Source organism: Lepus europaeus, chromosome 5 (genome assembly GCF_033115175.1).
Source record: "Lepus europaeus isolate LE1 chromosome 5, mLepTim1.pri, whole genome shotgun sequence".
NCBI lineage: Eukaryota > Metazoa > Chordata > Mammalia > Lagomorpha > Leporidae > Lepus > Lepus europaeus.
In genome coordinates, this window is record NC_084831.1 from 20,808,757 (window position 1) to 20,830,762 (window position 22,006).

The 22,006-nt window shown below is 45.1% G+C and overlaps 1 protein-coding gene across 2 annotated transcripts in view; it reads left to right on the top strand.

The window, feature by feature from the left end:
* STX12 (syntaxin 12) overlaps positions 1-19,709 on the top strand; it is a 40,276-nt gene extending 20,567 nt beyond the window's left edge. For both annotated transcript variants that reach the window (XM_062190745.1, XM_062190746.1), the window contains exons 4-9: positions 4,788-4,925; positions 8,176-8,219; positions 10,935-11,040; positions 14,697-14,769; positions 16,214-16,296; positions 18,179-19,709. In XM_062190745.1, coding sequence (XP_062046729.1) covers positions 4,788-4,925; positions 8,176-8,219; positions 10,935-11,040; positions 14,697-14,769; positions 16,214-16,296; positions 18,179-18,274 — 540 coding nt within the window. In that variant the 3' untranslated portion in view covers positions 18,275-19,709. The remainder of the gene's footprint in view (positions 1-4,787; positions 4,926-8,175; positions 8,220-10,934; positions 11,041-14,696; positions 14,770-16,213; positions 16,297-18,178) is intronic.
* Positions 19,710-22,006: the final 2,297 nt, after the last annotated feature.

Sequence of the window (22,006 nt, forward strand, 5' to 3'; positions counted from 1 at the left end):
ACTTTTCTTCAGTTTCCTTTGACCCTCTTGCACATCCTGTTTCTACCGCAAGTTTCTTTCCATGATTCTCTTTCCTTGGTCCCCAGTTCTGGCAACCCCCAGATCTCAGCCCTCTTCCCTGAGGCTGTCACTCCTAGAAGTGAGCCTCCCCCAAGGCTCGGCCGCTGCTTGTGCACTTTTCTCCTGCTGTGCTTCCTCCCTCAGGAGTCCTATGGACGTTCAGATTTCCCTGTCACCCTTAGGATTATGGTCCCTAGATCTTTTTCCAGCCTCGTCCCCTAGTCTAAGTTTTGGTCCATTTGGCCAGTTTGTGTTCTGACATCTCCTCCTGAATATACTGCCTTCAAATAAATTTCACATATTGTACTGAATTCCTCATGCTTCACCCAAAACCCTTAAGTAAGCTAATTGACAGTATTTATTGTCATAAAAAAGTTTGTGCCTTTTGACCAAAATTTCCCCACTCATGCAAATTTGTCCTAAGGTGGAAATAGAAAATCTGAGAGAAAATAACAACTGTTTACTTTAGATCCAAATGTCCTGGTTTACACTCCAACTTTGCCATTTACTGAGAAATCCTGGGCAAATTGTGTACCTCTCTGTGCTTTGATTTTCTGATCGGTAAAATAGGAGCTATCATAGGACCTAATTTATAGGTTGCTGTGCAATTAAGCGAGTTGTGACAGTATTGGTACATGGTGAGCACTGTATAAATATTAGCTGTTAAAATGGCTCACTTCAGGTTTATTTGAAATAGTTAAAAACTGGAAACATGGCTGGCGCCGTGGCTCAACAGGCTAATCCTCCGCCTTGCGGCGCCGGCACACCGGGTTCTAGTCCTGTTTGGGGCACCAGATTCTGTCCCAGTTGCCCCTCTTCCAGGCCAGCTCTCTGCTGTGGCCAGGGAGTGCAGTGGAGGATGGCCCAAGTGCTTGGGTCCTGCACCCCATGGGAGACCAGGAGAAGCACCTGGCTCCTGCCTTCGGAACAGCACGGTGCGCCGGCCATTGGAGGGTGAACCAACGGCAAAGGAAGACCTTTCTCTCTGTCTCTCTCTCTGTCCACTCTGCCTGTCAAAAAGTAAAAAACAAACAAACAAACTGGAAACAGTCTAAAAGAAATGTTTACATAAAATTTACTTGATCAGGGCCGGTGCTGTGGCATAGCAGGTAAAGCTGCCACTTGCAGTGCCAGCATCCCATATGGGCGCTGATTCAAGACCCGGGTGCTCTATTTCCGATCCAGATCTCTGCTATGGCCTGGAAAAGCAGTGGAATATGGCCCAAGTCCTTGGGCCCCTGCACCCATATGGGAGATCTGGAAGAAGCTCCTGGCTCCTGGCTTCAGATCAGCGTAGCTCTGGGGGAGTGAACCAGCGGATGGAAGACTTCTCTCTCTCTCTCTCTCTCTCTCTCTCTGCCTTTCCTTCTCTCTGTGTGTAACTGACTTTCAAATAAATCTTAAAAAAAATTTACCTGATCAACTTGATGAGTATAGGTAACATTAAAGATCATAATGGAAAATATTTATAATAAAATATTTAAAAGATAATTTTGGGATGGAGAGGTTAGGAAGTGATGTCTCCCTCCTCCTTACTGTTATAATGTTGTTTATTGTTATTATTTATTTATTATTTTTTTTGTTTTGTTTTGTTTTGACAGGCAGAGTGGACAGAGAGAGAGAGAAAGAGACAGAGAGAAAGGTCTTCCTTTTTGCCGTTGGTTCACCCTCCAGTGGCCGCTGCGGCCGGCGCATCGCGCTGATCCGAAGCCAGGAGCCAGGTGCTTCTCCTGGTCTCCCATGCGGGTTCAGGGTCCAAGAACTTGGGCCATCCTCCACTGTACTCCCTGGCCACAGCAGAGAGCTGGCCTGGAAGAGGGGCAACCGGGACAGAATCCGGCACCCCAACCGGGACTAGAACCCAGGGTGCCAGTGCCGCAGGCGGAGGATTAGCCTATTGAGCCGCGGCGCCGGCCCTCATTTCTTTTTTAAAAAAAGATTTATTTATTTGAAAGCAGAGTGACGGTGGAAGAGGGAGAGATTGAGATCAAGATCTTTCAACTGCTGATTCACTCTCCAAATGGCTGCAATGGCCAGGGCTGGGCCAAGGTGAAGCCATGAGCCTGGAATTCCGTCTGGGTATCCCACGGGGATGGCAGGGTCCAAGTTTTTCAGCCATCTTCCACTGTTTTCCCAGGTGCATTAGGACGGAGTCAGATGGAAAGTAGAGCAGCTGGGACTCGAACTGTCACTCTCACATGGGATGCCCATGTTGCAGGCAGCAGTTTAACATTCTGTGTCACAATGGTGACCCCTCTTAAATTCATTCTTTGTAAGCCCATTACCAATACCATGTTCTCCTAACTTTCAAGCTGGACTACTGAAATAATCTTTTTGACTTGTTTCCTTTTTCCATTCCACCTTGTACACTATTACCAACCAATTTTTCTAAATTACCATTTTTTAAAAAAGATTTATTTATTGGCTCTGGTGCTGTGGTATAGCAGGTAAGCTGCCACCTGCAGTGCCAGCATCCCATATGGGCTCCAGTTCGATTTCAGGCTGCTCCACTTCTGACCCAGCTCCCTACTAATGTGCCTGGGAAGGCAATGGAAGATATCCCAAGTGTTTGGGCCCCTGTACCCACATGGGAGACCCAGAAGAAGCTTCTGGCTCCTGGCTTAGTTATGGCCCATCTCCATCCATTGTGCCCATCTGGAGAGTGAACCAGCACAAGAAAAATATTTCTTTCTCTCTCTGTCTCTCTGTCTCTGTCTCTCTCTCTCTCTCTCTGTAACTCTACCTTTTTTTTTTTTTTTTTTTTTTAAGATTTTTATTTATTTATTTGACAGGTAGACAGTGAGAGAGAGAGACAGAGAGGAAGGTCTTCCTTTCGTTGGTTCACTCCCCAAATGGCTGCAATGGCTGGAACTACACAGATCCGAAGCTAGGAGCCAGGTGTCTCCTCCTGGTCTCCCATGCAGGTGCAGGGGCCTAAGCACTTGGGCCATCCTCCACTACCTTCCCAGGCCACAGCAGAGAGCTGGACTGGAAGAGGAGCAACTGGGACTAGAATCCAGTGCCCATATGGGAATCCGGCGCCGCAGGCAGAGGATTAGCCTAGTACACCACGGTGCTGGCCCCTATAACTCTGCCTTTCGAATAAAAATTTTATTTATTTATTTTATTTGAAAGGTGGAGTTATAGAGAGAGAGGGAGAGATGGAGAAATCCTCCATCTACTGGCCCAATCCCCAAATGGCTGCAACGGCCAGCACTGGGGCCAGGCTGAAGCCAGGAGCTTCCTCCAGTTTCCTATGATGGTAGCAGGGGCCCAAGCACTTGGGCCACTTTCCACTCCTTTTCCCCAGCCCTTAGCAGGGAGCTGGATTGGAAGTGGAGCAGCTGTGACACAAACCAATGCCCATTTGGGATACCAGCATTGCAAGCAGTGGCCCTACCCAGTATGCCACAACAGTGGCCCCTAAATTACCATTTTGTACCCAACAAGCTCCCTTAGAAATCTTCATTGCCTTTAAAAATCAGCCCCTTCCCTGCTTTTCCAATTTTATCTTTTAGCTACTCATGAATAAACCTTTGGTTCTAGCCACAGTGCGTCCCTGTGAAACCTCTTTAGATTTCTGCCGCTGTGCCTTTGCTCACTCTTCTCATGCTTCCACAAGCTTACCCCTTCCTTGAGCTTTTCACGCCTTTTTTCCGTCAATGTCCACCTCCTCTTGAGGCCTTTTTTGGCCACTTAATTTCTTACTGATTCTTGCCTCTAAACTCCTGTGGTATTTACTGGATATAGCAATTACTTATAATGACTTGACTTGTCTGTCTACATCCTTTATCTAAAAATAGGTGATAAAGTATTTGAAGTCAGGGGTGAGTTTTTACTTCTGTTTTTTGGCACAGGGCGAGTGCCCTGTGTGTGTGTGTGTGTTTTAAAAAAAAATTTTTTTTTTTTTAATTTGACAGATAGAGTTAGACAGTGAGAGATAGAGACAGAGAGAGAAGTCTTCCTTCTGTTGGTTCACTCCCCAAATGACCGCCACAGCCGGCTCTGCACCCATCCAAAGCCAGGAGCAAGGTGCTTCCTCCTGGTCTGCCATGCGGGTGCAGGGCGCAAGCACTAGGGCCATCCTCCACTGCCTTACCGGGCCACAGCAGAGAGCTGGACTGGAAGAGGAGCAACCAGGACTAGAACCCGGCGCCATATGGGATGCTGGCACCGCAGGCGGAGGATTAACCAAGTGCGCCACGGCGCCAGCCCCCTATGTGTGTCTGAGAAACAGAAGCAGCAAGCTTAGTAATGTAGTCTGTATTGTGCAGGCATTGTAGCTCAGTAGGTTAAGCCATCCCTTGGGACACCTATATTCCATATCAAGGTGCCAGTTTGGGTCCCCGCTCTGCTTCTGATCTGGTTTCCTGCTAATGTGCCTGTGATGGCCCAAATGCTTGGGTTCTTGCTATATATGTGGCAGACCTGGATGGAGTTCCTCACTCCTGGCTTCAGCCCGGCCCAGCCTTGGCTATTGTGACCATTTGGGGAGTAAACCAGTGGATGGAAGATCTCTGTCTCTGTCTCTCTTCCTCTCTCTTGTCTTTCTGTAACTCTACCTTTCAAATAAATAAAAACATCTTTAGGCGGGGGAAAAAAGATGAGTCCACTTCTTAATTTTTCTAGTTGAAAATCTTTAAGGGATATTCTGTTGCTTTTAATGGGAACTAAAACAAATGATTCTAGGTTAATAGGAAATTTCACGTTCTTGCTTAATTTCCTAGCGCCAGCAGAAACTTCAGAAGGAACGCCTCATGAACGACTTCTCGGCAGCCTTAAACAATTTCCAGGCTGTGCAGAGAAGGGTATCGGAAAAGGAGAAGGAGAGCATCGCCAGAGCAAGAGCTGGATCGCGGCTGTCTGTGAGTGGGCTCCCCAAAAAGTGTCTGTGAGTGGGCTCCCCGGAGCGTGTCTGCGAGTGGGCTCCCCGAGAGCGTGTCTGCGAGTGGGCTCCCCGGAGCGTGTCTGCGAGTGGGCTCCCCGGAGCGTGTCTGCGAGTGGGCTCCCCGAGAGGGTGTCTGCGAGTGGGCTCCCTGGAGCGTGTCTGCGAGTGGGCTCCCCGAGAGGGTGTCTGCGAGTGGGCTCCCCGGAGCGTGTCTGCGAGTGGGCTCCCTGGAGCGTTGTGCTTACCCTTCTGATGCTGTATCAAAACTTGGCAACAGCCAGTTACATTGTGGAATCTTACACTTTGGAATTTTTGTCATTGTATGATTTTTAAAACATCATATATTTATCATTCAGAAAATATTGGTTCCAAGATATGCAAGTCTTCTAGATGTTGACACATTTTATATACAAATAAAATGGAAAAACTCATGACTGAGTTTCAACAGAAAACTTTTTAAGTACTGGAAGTGCTTCATAGTGGTAGATACGGGTTTTCCAAAAATTGTTTTTTTCTGTGTATGTTTTTACTTGCCACCACTCTGTTGTGTTCTTAGAAGTGGGAGGCTCACATTGTTGATTTTCAAGTATTTGCCATCTGAAATGTTTGTATGTATATATCAAAAGGCGTATAAAAGTTTTATAAACATTTTTGCCAAGTTTTTAATGAAACTATATTACATAAGTAAAAATGCTGTTCCCTAAAATAAGTGGCTGTAGTTCGGCCTGCAACTCAGTTACTCAAGTGCTTTTCTTGGAAGCAAACATATTTCTGTAGGAAGCTGAAGTACTTCATATGTACTTCCCATTTCATCATACAGACTATTAGAAAGTTGTGTTTTGAGAGGTCAAGATTAATTGTTTATATATAAGGCTTCATTAAGGACAAGCTGACTTTTTTTTCCTGTGAGAATATGGTGATGAGTAATGCTGGTATAGTCTGATGCCACTGCCCTGAGCATTTTACCTACCAGTGCTCTCGCTCCATGAGAACAACTGTCAACCTGCAGGAACACGGCAAATAAACACCTGCATATCATTTAAAATAAAGCTCAAGTAAATGAGAAGGTGCTCAGCTTCCTTCGTAATTGTAGAATTTCAGATTGAAACAACAGTGAGCCTGAGATACAGTGAGGGTGGTTGTGGATATGATACACCAGGAACTGTCCTATCTGGCCAGTAATGGTGTAAATTGGAACAACCCTCTGGGCAACATTTTAACTTTATCTATAGAATACGTGTGCCTTATGACCTGGCACTTCCACCCTAGGGAAACCTAACAAATGTGTGCCAGAATGTACAGTAATGTTCATAGCAGCATGATTTGTAGTAGTTAAACATTGGAAGCATGCAGGTATCAGTCAGCAGTAGAATGGATCAACACTCTGTGACACTCATGCACCAGGTTACCATAGAGGAAGGAAAATGAATGAACCGTGGCTGCATTCAGCATCAGGCATGTGACTGGCAGCCTCTGGAGTGATGCGAATGCAGCGTGAGAGAAAGCAAACAGCATGGCTCCACTTGGGTAAAGTTCAGACCCAGGCAGAATTATATGGAACAGAGATATATGTTACTGCTTTGAAAATGCAAGGAAATGATTTTCACAATCACAAAGTCAGGATCATTTTACTTATGAGGGAGAGGGGAAATAATTGGAGAGAGCATTAAGTGGGTTTCTAGGACATTTTCACTGTTTCTTGATCTCGGGAGGAAGGGCAAAATCAAACAACCCCATAGTGTTGTTCTGGGTGGGCAACGTTTTTGGATTTCTTTCATTTTGGATTGTCCTATATTGCCATTATAGGAAGATAAAAGTCTTTTTTTTTTTTTTTTTTTTTTTTGACAGGCAGAGTGGAGAGAGAGAGAGAGACAGAGAGAAAGGTCTTCCTTTGCCGTTGGTTCACCCTCCAATGGCCGCCACGGCTGGTGCACTGCGGCCAGCACACCGCACTGATCCGATGGCAGGAGCCAGGTGCTTCTCCTGGTCTCCCATGGGGTGCAGGACCCAAGAACTTGGGCCATCCTCCACTGTACTCCGGGCCACAGCAGAGAGCTGGCCTGGAAGAGGGGCAACTGGGACAGAATCCGGCGCCCCAACTGGGACTAGAACCCGGTGTGCTGGCGCCGCAAGGCGGAGGATTAGCCTAGTGAGCTGCGGCGCCGGCCAAAGTCTTTTTTTTTTTTTTTAACCTTTATTTAATGAATATAAATTTCCAGAGTACTGCTTATGGATTACAATGGCTTCCTCCCCCCCATAACTTCCCTCCCACCCGCAACCCTCCCCTTTCCTGCTCCCTCTCCCCTTCCATTCACATCAAGATTCATTTTCAATTCTCTTTATATACAGAAGATCAGTTTAGTATATATTAAGTAAAGATTTCAACAGTTTGCCCCCACATAGCAACACAAAGTGATAAAAGTCTTTTAAAATGGAAATTGAAGGCCAGCGCCGTGGCTTAACAGGCTAATCCTCCGCCTTGCGGCGCCGGCACACCGGGTTCTAGTCCCGGTCGGGGCGCCGGATTCTATCCCGGTTGCCCCTCTTCCAGGCCAGCTCTCTGCTATGGCCCGGGAAGGCAGTGGAGGATGGCCCAAGTCCTTGGGCCCTGCACCCGCATGGGAGACCAGGAGAAGCACCTGGCTCCTGGCTTTGGATCAGTGCGATGTGCAGGCCGCAGCGGCCATTGGAGGGTGAACCAACGGCAAAAAGGAAGACCTTTCTCTCTCTCTCACTATCCACTCTGCCTGTCACAAAAAAAAAAAAAGGAAATTGATTTATCTTTAACATTTCTTTGTTTTTAAATTACAGAATAATATGTGTATTAATCTGATTTTTTGGAGTGAGTTTGCCACTATAATACCTAATATGCTATATTCATGAAGAAAATATTTATATTTTCTTAAAATTTGTTTTCTTGAAAGATTTAAACCCTTTCCTTACCTGTCTTCCCCCTTCCCTCCCATTTTTAAAAAAGATTGTTGTTGCTCTTGTCCATGTTCTTCATACTATTTAGTGTGGTTTCTGGTCTAAGTCCAAAGTGGAAGGCAAAATTGCTTTCAACCTTTTTCTTAGTTAAGACAGATTGTCAGAGTCCTGTGTCATCATACAGATCCTGTTGGAGCCAAGGGCTTTGTCGCTTCTTTACACTGTAGCTAAAGAAACCCTTGTTTTTGGTGTCTGCGGCATATTTCTGAATAATGTCAATAATACCATGTGTTTTCTAGGCGGAAGAGAGGCAAAGAGAGGAGCAGCTTGTCTCGTTTGACAGGTAAAAGAATTATTGATACAACCTGCTGGATAATTGTGATGGGAGTCTATATCTTTATAATTTTTTTTAGAGATTTATCTACTGGGGCTGACATAGCAGGTAAAGTTGCTGCCTGCAGTGCTGGAATCCCATATGGGTGCTGGTTCCAGTCCTGGCTGCTTCACTTCCGATCCAGCTATTTGCTATTGCCTGGGAAATGAGTAGAAGATGGCCCAAGTCCTTGGGCCCCTGAACCCATATGGGAAGACCCAGAGGAAGCTCCTGGCTTCTGGCTGCTGGCTTCAGATCAGCACAGCTCTGGCCGTTGCTGCCAATTGGGGAGTGAACCAGCGGATAGAAGACATCTCTCTCTCTCTGCCTCTCCTTCTCTCTTTGTGTGACTCTGACTTTCAAATAAGTAAATAAATAAATCTTTTTTAAAAAAAAATTTACCTATTTAACTGAAAGAGTTATAGGGAGAGAGAGGCAGAAAGAGAGAAGTCTTCCATCTGCTGGTTCACTCCCAAAATGGCTGCAAGGGCTGGGCCAGGCCGAAGCCAGGAACCAGGAGCTCCATCCTGGTCTCCCATGTGGATTCAGGGGCCCAAGGACTTGGGCCATTTTCTGCAGCCTTCCCAAGTGCATCAGCAGGGAGCTGGATCAGAAGTGGAGCAGCCAGGTCTCAAACCAGCACCCATATGGGGTGCTGGTGCTATGGGTGGCAACTTTACCTGCTATGCCACAATGCTGGCCAATGTATCTCTATACTTATTTTTTGACTTGAAAAATAATCAGGCCGGCGCCGCAGCTCACTAGGCTAATCCTCCGCCTTGCGGCGCCGGCACACCGGGTTCTAGTCCCGGTCGAGGCGCCAGATTCTGTCCCGGTTGCCCCTCTTCCAGGCCAGCTCTCTGCTATGGCCTGGGAGTGCAGTGGAGGATGGCCCAAGTGCTTGGATCCTGCACCCCATGGGAGACCAGGAGAAGCACCTGGCTCCTACCTTCAGATCAGCGCAATGCGCCGGCCGAGGCAGCCATTGGAGGGTGAACCAACGGCAAAGGAAGACCTTTCTCTCTCTCTCTCTCTCACTGTCCACTCTGCTTGTCAAAAAAAAAAAGAGAGAGAGAAATAATCAATGAGTAGGGCCAGCATTGTGGCACAGTGTGTTAAGCCACTGCTTGTGACACCTGCATTTCATATCAGTGTGCCAGTTCCAATCCTGGCTGCTCTGCTTCTGATCCAGCTTCTGGTTAATGTGCTGGGAAGGCAGTGGAGGACTGTTGAGGTGGATTCGTTTCTGAGAGGAAGAACGTGGTGGGGCAAGAGGCACGGAGTCACCACACAGACCCCGGGAGTCAGGTGAAAGCAGGCCTGAGGCAAGCAGCCTGCAGACTCATTTATTTCAGTTGCTACAGCTGCCACAGCCTTTTGCCAGTCAGGCTCATGTGGTTTCTGAAGCCATCCAATCACGACCTGTTGTCAGTCAGTTTCTGTTGTTAGTGGCCATTTTGGCATGACCTCACCTTCTCATTCCACCACATTTGTCAGTGGCCATCTTGACATGACCTTCTCACTTTCTCATTCCACCACAGAGGATGGCCCAAGTACTTAGGTCCCTGCCACCGGTGTGGGAGACCAGGATGGAGTTCTTGGCTCCTGGCTTCTGCCTGGCCCAAACCTGGCTATTGCAGCCATCTGAGGAGTGAACCAATGGATGGAAGATCTCTGTCACTTTACCTTTCAAACAAACAAACAAACAAATAAATAAATCTTAAAAGGGAAATGAGTAAAAAAGGAGGACAAAATAAAAGAGATCTGTGGTGGGTAATTGATAATCCACATAATAAAAGGTCAAACCATAGATTCTTGTAAGATCTTTGAATTATGAAAGGAATAATGTCAAGGTGAATAAAAAATTCCAAGAAACTCTTGATGTCTATGTGTTTGGGAGAGACCTTGACTCATTAGGAATAGGTATGAACCCACACGTCTACGGATCATTTTGCCTCTAATTCAGAGTTGCATTCTTCAGAGTTCTTGGGTATCTGCTTACTCACCTCTAAAATAGGACAGCTCATCTTCTAGGAATATTAAGAAGAAAAGCAGACAATTTGTATCTGAAAGAGTTATCTTTTCTTAAGTTCCCTAAACTAATCCCTTAGACATATTTGTGACATTAGTTTAGAACTTAATATGCTGAATTTTATCATAGATCTGTATCCATCACCCTACATGATGTTCTTGAGTTCCTCGGAGGTCTGGGGGACTCTCTTATCAACTTCGCATCTCCAGCACATGGAGGATGTTCTATAATACTGTGGCCAAGAAGGATGGTTCATCCATACGTTGGGAAAATGCACAACAGTGGATTTCAAGGTGTTTTGGGCCTACTATAATAGGAAGCATGCCTCAGTGAGTTCACATTGCTTTCCTTGTCTGGCAAATCCTAGCAAGACTTTAGAGTATACCCTTCAATGGAACCAGCCAGGAATCCCAACCCTTGTAATTCTACTTCATCTCAGTTTTGCCCATGGAAGCTGACACTTTGTTTCCTTGGAGCCTATTACCAGCTCTTTGCCTCTTGATATGAAGAGTGTGGCCCTCCAGGACTTCGTGTTGATATCAGAGTTGTAACCCTGGTAATGAGTCTGGAGAGGCTTTGCTGGCAGTGGCAGTATTGTAGATAGGTGTCATCACACCTTGAGCAGAGGACTCAGTGTACCTGTCTCCCTGTAGCCATGAGGAGTGGAACCAGATGCAGAGCCAGGAGGATGAGGCGGCCATCACCGAGCAGGACCTGGAGCTTATTAAAGAGAGGGAGACAGCAATTCGGCAGCTGGAGGTAAGAACCAAGTTGTTTCCTGTTTGACAGTCTGCAGCTATCTGGCCTTAGTACACTTGAATTTTTTCTCAGTTACTATGAAAAATATGAAATGAGGTGTGTATGAGTTTTGCATATTGTCTGTTTCTCTGTTCCAGTGTTAACAATGGTGAGTTTGAACCATTGTCAGGATATAGGCCTTGGTGCTCAGGAGTACCCAAATGGTTTCCTCAGTCATGTGGTCTCCTTGAGAAAGACACAAGAAGAACAGAGCAAGGGAAACAAATACTTTACTGCTCACTAGGACTGCACAAATCCACTTATGTGCAAGTATTTTATGGTAGTAAATGATAAAATAGACAATTTTATATATATGTGTGTGTGTGTGTGTGTATATATATATATATATATATATATATAAAAGATTATTTATTTAAGGAGAGCAAGAGGGAGAGACAGAGAAAAAGATGTTCCATCTGCTGGTTCACTCTCCAAATGGCCGCAATGGCTGAAGCTGGACCGATTTGAAGGCAGAAGCCAAGAGCTTCTTCCGGGTCCCACACTGGAGTACAGGGGCCCAAGCACTTTGACCATCTTCTACTGCCTTTCCAGGCCATAGTAGAGAGCTGGATCAGAAATGGAGCAGCCGGGACTTGAACCAGTGCCCATATGGGACACTGGCACCGCAGATGGAAGCTTAGCCTACTAGGCCACAGCACTGACCCCGACAATTAAATTTTACAACATACTTTTTTTTCTCTTTCTTTTTTAAAGATTTATTTATTTATTTACTTGAAAGTCAGAGTTATACAGAAAGAGGAGAGGCAGAGAGAGAGAGAGGTCTTCCGTCTGATGGTTCATTCCCCAGTTGGCCACAATGGCCGGAGCTGTGCTGATCCGAAGCCAGGAGCCAGGAGCTTCCTCCAGGTCTCCCACGTGGGTGCAGGGGCCCAAACACTTGGGCCACCCTCTACTGCTTTCTCAGGCCGTAGCAGAGAGCTGGATCAGAAGTGGAGCAGCCGGGACTGGAACCAGCACCCATATGGGATATTGGCACTGCAGGCAGCAGCTTTACCCACTACACCACAGTGCCAGCCCTTTTTTGATCTTTAACTCAGTTTCTTTTCTGTTTATGTGGCTTCTCCTTTGCTTTAAGGCACTAAGGGGGGCTGGCATTGTGGCGTATAGGGTTATGCCACCACCTACGATGTTGGCATGCCATATAGGCAGATCCCAGCTGCTCCACTTCAGATCCCGATCCCTGCTAATGCACGTGGGAAAGCAGTGAAAGATGGCCTGAGGGCTTAGGCTCCTATACCCATGTGGGAGACCCAAAAGAAACTCCTAGCTCCTGGCTTCAGCCTGGCTGAGCTCTGGCCATAGTGGCCATTTGGTGAGTGAATCAGTGGATGGGAGATCTCTCACTGTCTCTCTCTGTAACTCTGTCTTTCAAATAAATAAATCTTAAAAAAATAAAAAAGTCAAGTTTGGCTATATATATAGCACATAACTTCTTTAAAAAAAGGCACTCACATGCTACCTCTTTCACAAGGTCTTCTGCACGCCCTTCTATACACTATTTGTTAGCCATTTCCTATGTAATCCCTTTCTTATTTATCTTACTCATACTGTGTACTTATTGCATACACACATTCATGCCACTTAGCCATACATATCCACAGCAACTTGCAGACTGCCCCAACTATAATAGAATCTTAGCACATGTTTGAGATGCTAGTTATGATTCCAGTCACCTTTTGTTTTTTGTTTTTGACAGATAGAGTTAGACAGAAAGAAAGGTTTTGGTCTTCTTTCTGCTGGTTCACCCCCCAAATGGCTGCCACAGCCAGAGCTACGCTGATCCGAAGCCAGGAGCCAGGTGCTTCCTCCTGATCTCCCATGTGGGTGCAGGGGCCCAAGCACTTGGGCCATCCTCCACTGCCTTCCCAGGCCACAGCAGAGAGCTGGTCCAGTCACCCTTTGAACCTAGGAGTTCTTCTGATGGACATCAGTACATCCTGCTCAAATGCACATCTCAAAATTCTGTAGTGCCATGCCCTATTTGGGCACCCCCCGCCCCCCACTTTTTTGGTTAAGATTTATTTTTATATTTGAAAGGCAGAGATACAGAGAGAAGGAAAGAGAGAGAGCGAAATATCTTCCATCCACTGGTTCACTCCCAAAATGGCCATAACAGCCAGGGCTGGGCCAGGCCAAAGCCAGGAGCCAGGAGCTACTTCTGGGTCTCCCATGTGGGTACAGGGGCCCAGTACTTGGGCTATCTTTCACTGCTTTCTCAGGTGCATTAGCAGGGAGCTGGATTGGAAGTGGAGCAGCCAGGACTCGAAACAGCACTCAAATGGGATATGGCATTGCAGGTAGAAGCTTAACTTTCTATTTTTCTCCTGTTTCAAACACTGCATTACAGAATTTTACCTGCCCAAACAGACTATTTACAAATATTCGGTCAATAAACTGCTAACATCCATAAAAAGGTAGCTTTGTTACCTTCCTCTGTCAGAGTAGCAGCCTTCCAAAAAGGGTGCTTTCCATTCACCCTGGAACTGCTATCCACAAACTGAGCGTCTCTTAGTCAATCAGTTGAGAACTATTTATAGGAAATGTCCAAGTGACAATGTAGAGTCCAGTAGCTCCTCACAGGGGTCTACAGTCAGTCCAAGGGGCACAGAGACTACCTGTGGGGGTATCTCCTCCTTGCACTCCCAGGCAGCATGGTCCTCTGTAAGCTATCTAAGCTCCCTGGTGCAAAGTCCCAGTCCGTTGTTGCTGGGAGGCACTCATAGGCTTTGTCGTAAGGCCCAGTGTAGGCTCAGTTTAGGGCTAGTGCATGCAGAATTTGTCCATACCAGCGTGTCAGCTTCTCCTCTAGGCTGTCTGGGCGTGGGTGATCTTGCTGCTTCCCAGGTAGCATGTTCAGTTCATATTCCTTCTTTGTTAACAATGTTAGGTGGGTAGTGATAGATCATTTTCTATTTGTGGAAAAAGCATCATTTATAGATTAAAAACACAGAGGAGTGGGTATTATGGCATGGTTAGGTTAAGCCCAGCTTGGAATGCCTGTGAGTGCCTCCCAGCGACAACTTACTGTGACTTTGTACCTCTGTTTACAGAGGATCATGCTACCTAGGGAATGCAAGGAGGAGATACCCACAAGCAGGAAGCCCCTCTGCCCCTTGGACTGGCTGTAGAATTACGTGAAGAGCTACTGGGCTCATCCTATGTCAGAGTGCCTGGAATCAAATTCTACCTCCATTTTGATCCAGCTTCTTGCTAATGCATACCCTGGGAGGCAGCAGAGATGCCTTGGTGCCTGGATTCCTGCCACGCACCTGGGAGACCTAGATGGCATTCCTGGCTCCTGGCTTCAGTCTGGCCCAGCCTGGCTGAACTGTTGTGGGTATTTGGGGACTGAACCAGCAGATGGAAAATCAATCTCAATCAATCTCTCTTTCTCTCTCTCTCTCTCTCTCTCTCTCTCTCTCTCTCCCTCTCCCCCTCTCCCCCTCTCCCTCTCCCTGCCTTTCAAATTAAAAAGCAATAAAACAAAAAAGAAAACACATGTATTATGTTAACAGCCAAAACTTTAGGTAAGTAGAAGAAATAAATCTGCTAACATGTTGCTTAATGGTAGTTAATAGTTTTTTTGTCTTTCTTAGGCAGATATTTTGGATGTCAATCAGATATTTAAAGATTTGGCCATGATGATCCATGACCAGGGTGACCTGATTGGTATGTATTATTGGCACTTTTAACCTTGAGGTGAGTTGATAGTGTTTGGTGCAACAAGTAAGACATGTCAGCTATAGAATTAAAGTTTAGGAAGGTTATTTAAAGATTTTTCATTTATTTATTTATTTATTTATTTACTTTTGACAGGCAGAGTTATACAGTGAGAGAGAGAGACAGAGAGAGAGTTATAGACAGTGAGAGAGACACAGAAAGAAAGATCTCCCTTTCGTTGGTTCACTCCCCAAATGGCCGCCATGGCCAGCACTGCGCCGATCTGAAGTCAGGAGTCGGCTGCTTCCTCCTGATCTCCCATGCAGGTGCAGGGACCCAAGCACTTGGACCATCCTCCACTGCCCTCCCAGGCCACAGCAGAGAGCTGGACTGGAAGAGGAGCAACTGGGACTAGTACCCGGCGCTCCAACCAGGACTAGAACCTGGGGTGCCGGCGCCTCACATGGAGGATTAGCCAAGTGAGCCAGGGCACCGGCCTTAAAGATTTTTTTTTTTTTTTTAAGATTTATTTATTTATTTGAAAGTCAGAGTTACACAGAGGAGAGGCAGAGGGAGAGACAGATCTTCCATCCACTGGTTCACGCCCCAATTGGCCGCAATGTCCAGAGCTGCACTGATTCGAAGCCAGGAGCCAGGAGCTTCCTCTGGGTCTCCCACGTGGGTGCAGGGGCCCAAGGACTTGGGCCATCTTCTACTGCTTTCCCAGGCCACAACAGAGAGCTGGATCAGAAGTGAAGCAGCCGGGACTTGAACCGGTACCCATATGGGATGCCAGCACTGCAGGCAGTGGCCTAACCCACTACGCCACAGTGCCAGCCCCATAAAGGTTTTTAAAATTCATTGTGTTAGCAGTTTTCTTATGTTATCAATGTAGAAGTTAAAGTGAGGTTTCCATGAATATTCAGTCACATTCACTTGCCAAAGCCTCTTGGTAAATCTCTATTTAATAGCTACTAGCTTCCCAACTTTTATCTCCAGAAACTTGCACAATTACTCTTTCTTAAGCTTTTTGTATGGAAATAATTTCAAGTTCATAAAAAGCTGTAAAAATAAAAATACTGCAAAGAACTCCTTTTAACCTTTACTTAGGTTTACTTCTTGTTAACATTCTACGTCATTTGCTTTTTGATGTACTCTGTGTGTGTGTTTGCGTGCACACACGCATATGCACGCACAAGTGAGAGCAAGACAGAGACAGAATGTATTCATGTATACATAATTTTTCCTGAAGCATTTATGGATGAGTCTCTTGTCCCTAAATACTTCAGTGTTTATTTCTAAGAATAGGGCTATGTTCTTATCCAGGTAGTAACTTCTGATATCTTAACTGGGATAGGAATGAAACAGAAACCCCTAACATCAGAAGTAGGTTCAGTTTTTAGCCTTGACACATCTGGGTGTGCTAAAATATGCACCATCCTTCTCTTTGCAGACAGCATAGAAGCCAATGTGGAAAGTTCAGAGGTGCACGTTGAAAGAGCAACTGATCAGTTACAGCGAGCTGCTTACTATCAGGTAAAGCAAGAACCTAAGAAAGTCACTCTGTGCTGCAGACTTCATGGCCACCACGGTGCACTGACGCTGAGCACAGCCCAGCCTTTTGCTTAGGCTGAAGCTGGAGCCAAGCAGTCATACTTGCAGGTCCAGTCCCACTTTTAGTATTTCCTTTGCAGGGAGATCTACAAAATGTCATCAAACCATGAATAAACATATACAGAAACCTCAGAGCTGCAAAGCTAATAACCTATAAGCTAGCATGAAACCTAGAATATAAATGGTGTAAGACTAATCTTACATCCTAACCAGCTGAGATGTGCTTCCATTAGGATAGGAAGAGGTACAGTTAAAGCAGGGTTTCACAGGATTTGTGTTGACTTTTGGCACAGAAGATGGACACAGACCACTTCAACTGTTACTTATATCTGAATAAGTAGAGCTTAGTCATACTGGAACTGTTCCTGCAAAGTAAAGTTCTACTTACTAGTTGAAACTGGTTTTATGATTTATCTGGGTCTCTATCTCAGTGTGAAAATACCATGAACGTGAGGTCCTTCTCCTTTCCTCTGTTTGGTTTTCATGGCTTTTTGGAACTAGTGTTTCAGTCATTTTCCATGTTCCTAGACTACCTGTTCTTAAAGAAATTGTGTTCAATAATAATTTTTCCTTTATAAACTACATGATGTCTTTAGTGTCTAATGGTAAGGAATAATTTTATACACATCGACTTGGTATTATATGATGTGAGAATTAAGTGATATTTATGAAAAAATTGTATTAACAAAGATGTTTATACAAAACATTAAGTGAGAAAAAAACATCATTCACTATGTATGCAGATAACAATATGCATAGATAAAAGATCAGGAGTTACAATCAAAACATCAACAGTTTGATCTATGGGTGATTATTTTTCTGCTTGCCTTTTTTTTCCCAATGCATATTAAATTTTATAATAGGTATAAACTTACTAAAATACATATGACAAATAATATTTTTTTTCAAGATTTATATGTTTGAAAGGTAGAGTTATAGAGTGTCAGGGAGAGACACAGAGAGAGAACTCTTCATCCATCTGTTCACTCTCCAAATGGCTGAAACTGAAGCCAAAAGCCAGAAGCCTCTTCCAGGTCTCCCAGTGTGGGTGCAGGGGCCCAAGTGCTTGGGCCATCTTCCGCTGCCTTCCCAGGCACATTAGCAGGGGGCTGGATTGGAAGTGGAGCCGTGGGGACTCAAACCAGCACCCATATGGGATGCCAGTGTCAGCAGGTGGCAGCTTTACCTGCTATGCCACAACACTGTCCCCTCCCCCTTTAAAGGTTTATTTGAAATGTAGAGTTACAGAGAGGCAGAGGCAGAGAGAGAGAGAATGAATGAATGAGTCTTCTATCCACTGGTTCACTCCCTAAATGGCCATAATGGCCGGAGCTGGGCCGATCTGAAGCCAGGAGCCACGAGTTTCTTCCAGGTCTCCAATGTGGATGCAGGGGCCTAAACATTTGGGCCATCTTCTGCTGCTATTCCAGGTGCATTTGCAGGGAGCAGGATTGGAAGTGGAGCAGCCGGGACTTGAACCGGCACCCATATGGGCTGGCACTGCAGGCAGCAGCTTTACCCGCTATGCCACAGCTCCAGCCCCAATAGCATTATTTTTATAAATAATTCCTAGCATAATAGGTATTGCTCCTTTGCAAAACTGTATTTAAGGACCCAGAATTAAAACTTACACCGCTGCCTAGTGCTGGTGACTGTTGAGATTTTGTGAATGGTCTCTGCCTATTTGTGCATGCATAGAGTTAATTTTGAATTACAAGGAGGCAGATTTATGAAGCACTCTTGGAGTCTTAGATATTAAAACTTTTGTTTCATGAGTGTCTTCTTCACATATTTCTTTCCCCAGAAAAAATCTCGCAAGAAGATGTGCATCCTGGTGCTTGTCCTGTCAGTGATTATTGCAGTCTTGATAATTGTTTTCTGGGTAGTGTATGGGAAATGAAGTGTGGTTGCCTCAAAGCCTTCTCCTGCTGAACTGTTTTCAAGGGCAAGTGCTGGTTGGAGTCTTGCCAGAACAAACTGATCACAAGAGGAGCGCACATACCAGAACGTCCTGTATCAACTTAGTTAGAAACTAACTACTAACTAGTCCTTGGAATTAGTGACCCATGGAGACAGTATTTATCAATACATGTATACATTTTATCGTTTCTCCAATTAGGAATTAATTTATGTGGATTTTGCTTTCTCTTGTATTCTGATTGCCCTGTATCCCAAAAGTTTATTGAAAATTCCATTCTCTGTATGCTTTTTTGACAGGCAACACTACAGACTCGTAATATTGTCTTTTTATGTGTATACAAAATTTACCTTTTTCCTAGCAACTAAAATGAATTGCTTTCTGGCACCCAGCATAATTGGAGTATGTCAGAAACTGTATAATAGGCCAGGAATTTTTATTATTTAACATTTTAATTTGAATTTCTAAGAAGCCTATTCTCTATTTGTTTTGCAAAATTTTGGCACTATATTTAACTGGAAAGTAAAAATTGCACATGTGATTAAGATTTAATGAAAAGTATTTATTCGAGCTGATCAGTTGTTCGGGTACATGTTCCTAATCTGGGTTTACAGTTTATTTTCTGCTAGTGTCATCCACAGCAGTTCATCCGCTTACACACTAAGCCATTTTGCCCACTTTTTCAAGAGGTGAATTTAATGAACAGCACTATAGTCTGGGGGGGGGGGGTCCCTCACCCTCCTGTCTGCATCTAAAGGAAGAATTAGGCATAGCATGCTTTTGGAAAGCAAGTAGGCATTGTTTGGAATGATTTAATCGTTTGTTGTTACGCACTTGTAGTTCTACATTCCTGGTAAATGATGAATGTTGCTGTCAAAAGCTGCCCCCTACCCTGTAAGGATTCCTGGGCACTTGACAGCAGGAAGATTTTGAAAGCTATACTGAAGTTGGTTTAAAACAGTCCTGTGAACCTGTGATAAAGCAAAGCAAAGGTTCATTTTTGTAAATAATAATAGTTTGGAATAGTGATGTTAGACTTACCCTAATTTATGAACAAGAGATTAATCTCTCCTTGCATAGTTTAGACAAAATATGTTTCAATAAAAGATTGCTGTCTTGTAATATAAATGTTGTTCACTTCCCTTTTTCACAGGCCTAGAACAAGTTAAAGGGAACATAATCTGTTTAGGCTCTTAAATATGAATGGGGCCAACAGTTTCGGTTCATCCTTTACTCATTTAGAGGATTTGGCCACCCTGGGTATATTTATATTCCTTTTTGTCATTTCTCTTAATGTTACTTAATCTTCTTGTACTAAGCTAATGTGAACGGTGGGAAAACAAGGGCCCAGATGCCTAAGTTTCTTTGCACTCTTGCACATTCCACCTACTTAATACGAATAAACATTTTAAAAGCTTTTGTAGTTAAGTTTTTATGAGTCTGCACCCTAATGAGGGTAGGTATTAGATAATGTGCTGTTGTGAAATAAATTAAGATTTGGCAAGAAGACTGGAAACCAGGTGAGGGTTGCACTGGGAGTGGAACAGGTGTTGCTGCCTTTCCTTGGACGACAGGACAGAGCTGTTGAGGTGGCGAAGCAGCCCAGGCAGCAGCTTAAGAGGCGATTCCCTGATGCTCTGGTCACTGCCCTTTCGGATCCACATTTCGGTTGGACTTGGATACATCATTTGTAACATTCATGAAATACAAAAAAAAGTTTTTGAAAAACTATTTGAATTCGGGTAAAATAAAGTGTTCATAGTTCTGTAATACTGTGTGGTCCAGTTGTGGTTGTACTGTGGCCAGGGGGAGCAGATAGGAGCTTGGCCTAGAATTCGTGGTAGTTGCCAAAGAGATGCCAGGTGCTTATAACAGCCTGTGCTCAGAAGCCTTCATCTGCACCTTGATTATCTTTGTGAGGACTGTGTTCTAGGAGAGTGGCTCCTAACTGTGGCTTCACATCAGACATTTTTTATGTTTAAAGGTGTATTTATTTGAAAGTCAGTTACAGAGAGAGGGGGAGAGACAGAGATCTCGCATCTGCTTGTTCACTCCCCAGATGGCCGCAACAGCCAGTGCTGGGCTAGATGCAAGCCAGGAACCAGGAGCTTTATCTGGGCCTCACATGTGGGTTCAGGGGCCCAAACTTTTGGGCCATCTTCTGCTGCTTTCCCAGGCCATTAGCAGGGAGCTGGATTTGGAAGTGAAGCAGCTGGGACACGAGCTGACTCCCATATGGGATGCTGGTATTGGGAGTGGCAGCTCTACCTGCTGTGTCATAACGCTGGCCCCACACATTAGAAATTCTTTTTTTTTTTTTTTATTTGACAGGTAGAGTTATAGACAGTGAGAGAGAGAGACAGAGAGGAAGGTCTTCCTTCCGTTGGTTCACCCCCTAGATGGCTGCTACAGCTGGCACTGTGCCGATCTGAAGCCGGGAGCCAGGTGCTTCCTCCTGGTCTCCCATGCGGGTGCAGGGACCCAAGCACTTGGGCCATCCTCCACTGCACTCCCTGGCCACAGCAGAGAGCTGGCCTGGAAGAGGGGCAACCAGGACAGAATCCAGTGCCCCAACCGGGACTAGAACCCAGTGTGCCGGCACCGCAAGGCGGAGGATTAGCCTATTGAGCCGCGGCGAGACCAGGAGAAGCATCTGGCTCCTGCCTTTGGGTAGGCGTGGTGCGCTGGCCGCACCGTGCCGGCCGCAGCGGCCATCGGAGGGTGAACCAATGGTGAAGGAAGACCTTTCTGTCTCTACTGTCCACTCTGCCTGTCAAAAAAAAAAAAAAAGAAGAAGAAGAAGAAAGAAAATACATTTCCGTCTAAACAAACTAGAACTCTGCATTCAGTTTTTATTTCTATTTGGAGACTGACCTCAGTCATGGGATGCACTGTTCGCTTTTGGTTAATAAGTGCAGCCCTGAGCCAACTCAGATCTCCAGTCCATCCTATTCCCTGAAAGGTAGCAATTGCCTGCTGCTTCCCTGTTTTTCCAATCCTGTGTACTGTGTCCCTAGCCTTCAAAGGAGTTTGCAATATTACTTTCCAGAACCACAAAATACAACTACTTTAAAAGCTCCATTTAACCTGAAAATGGAGATTTTGATTCCCAACCCCTAATTCTACATCAGTCCAATTGATGTAGTCCATTTTGATACTTTGCCAACATAAAATTTGATTGACATGTATCACTTTAAAAAAAAAGATTTATTTATTTATTTGTAAGTCAGAGAGACAAAAAGATCTTTCATCCTCTGGTTCACCCCCTAAATTCCTCAATTGCCAGGACTGAGCCAGGCTGAAGACAGGAGTGTCATCCAGGTCTCCCACGTGGGTGCAGGGTCCCAAACACCTGGGCCATCTGCTGCTGCTCTCCTAGACCATCAGCCGGGAGCTGCATTGGAAGTGAAGCAGCCAGCATCTCCGGTGGCGGCTTTACCTGCTACGCCACAACACTTGCTCCTAGCACTTTAAATTTTTAAAGAATAAACTTGAAACAATACACAGTGTAATGCTGGACTGTGGTTAAGCACCAAGTTTTTAATCAGTTCATAGAGAAATGAGAAAAATGCTGTAGTTGGCTTTTTAAAAGTTCCTCCTGAGTCTGAGATAATGTTCTGCCAATTTTTATAAAATGGTATTTTAAAATTACTAAAATGGGAGTCAATGCTGTGGCTGGTAAAGCTGCTGCCTGCAGTGCCGGCATCCTTTATG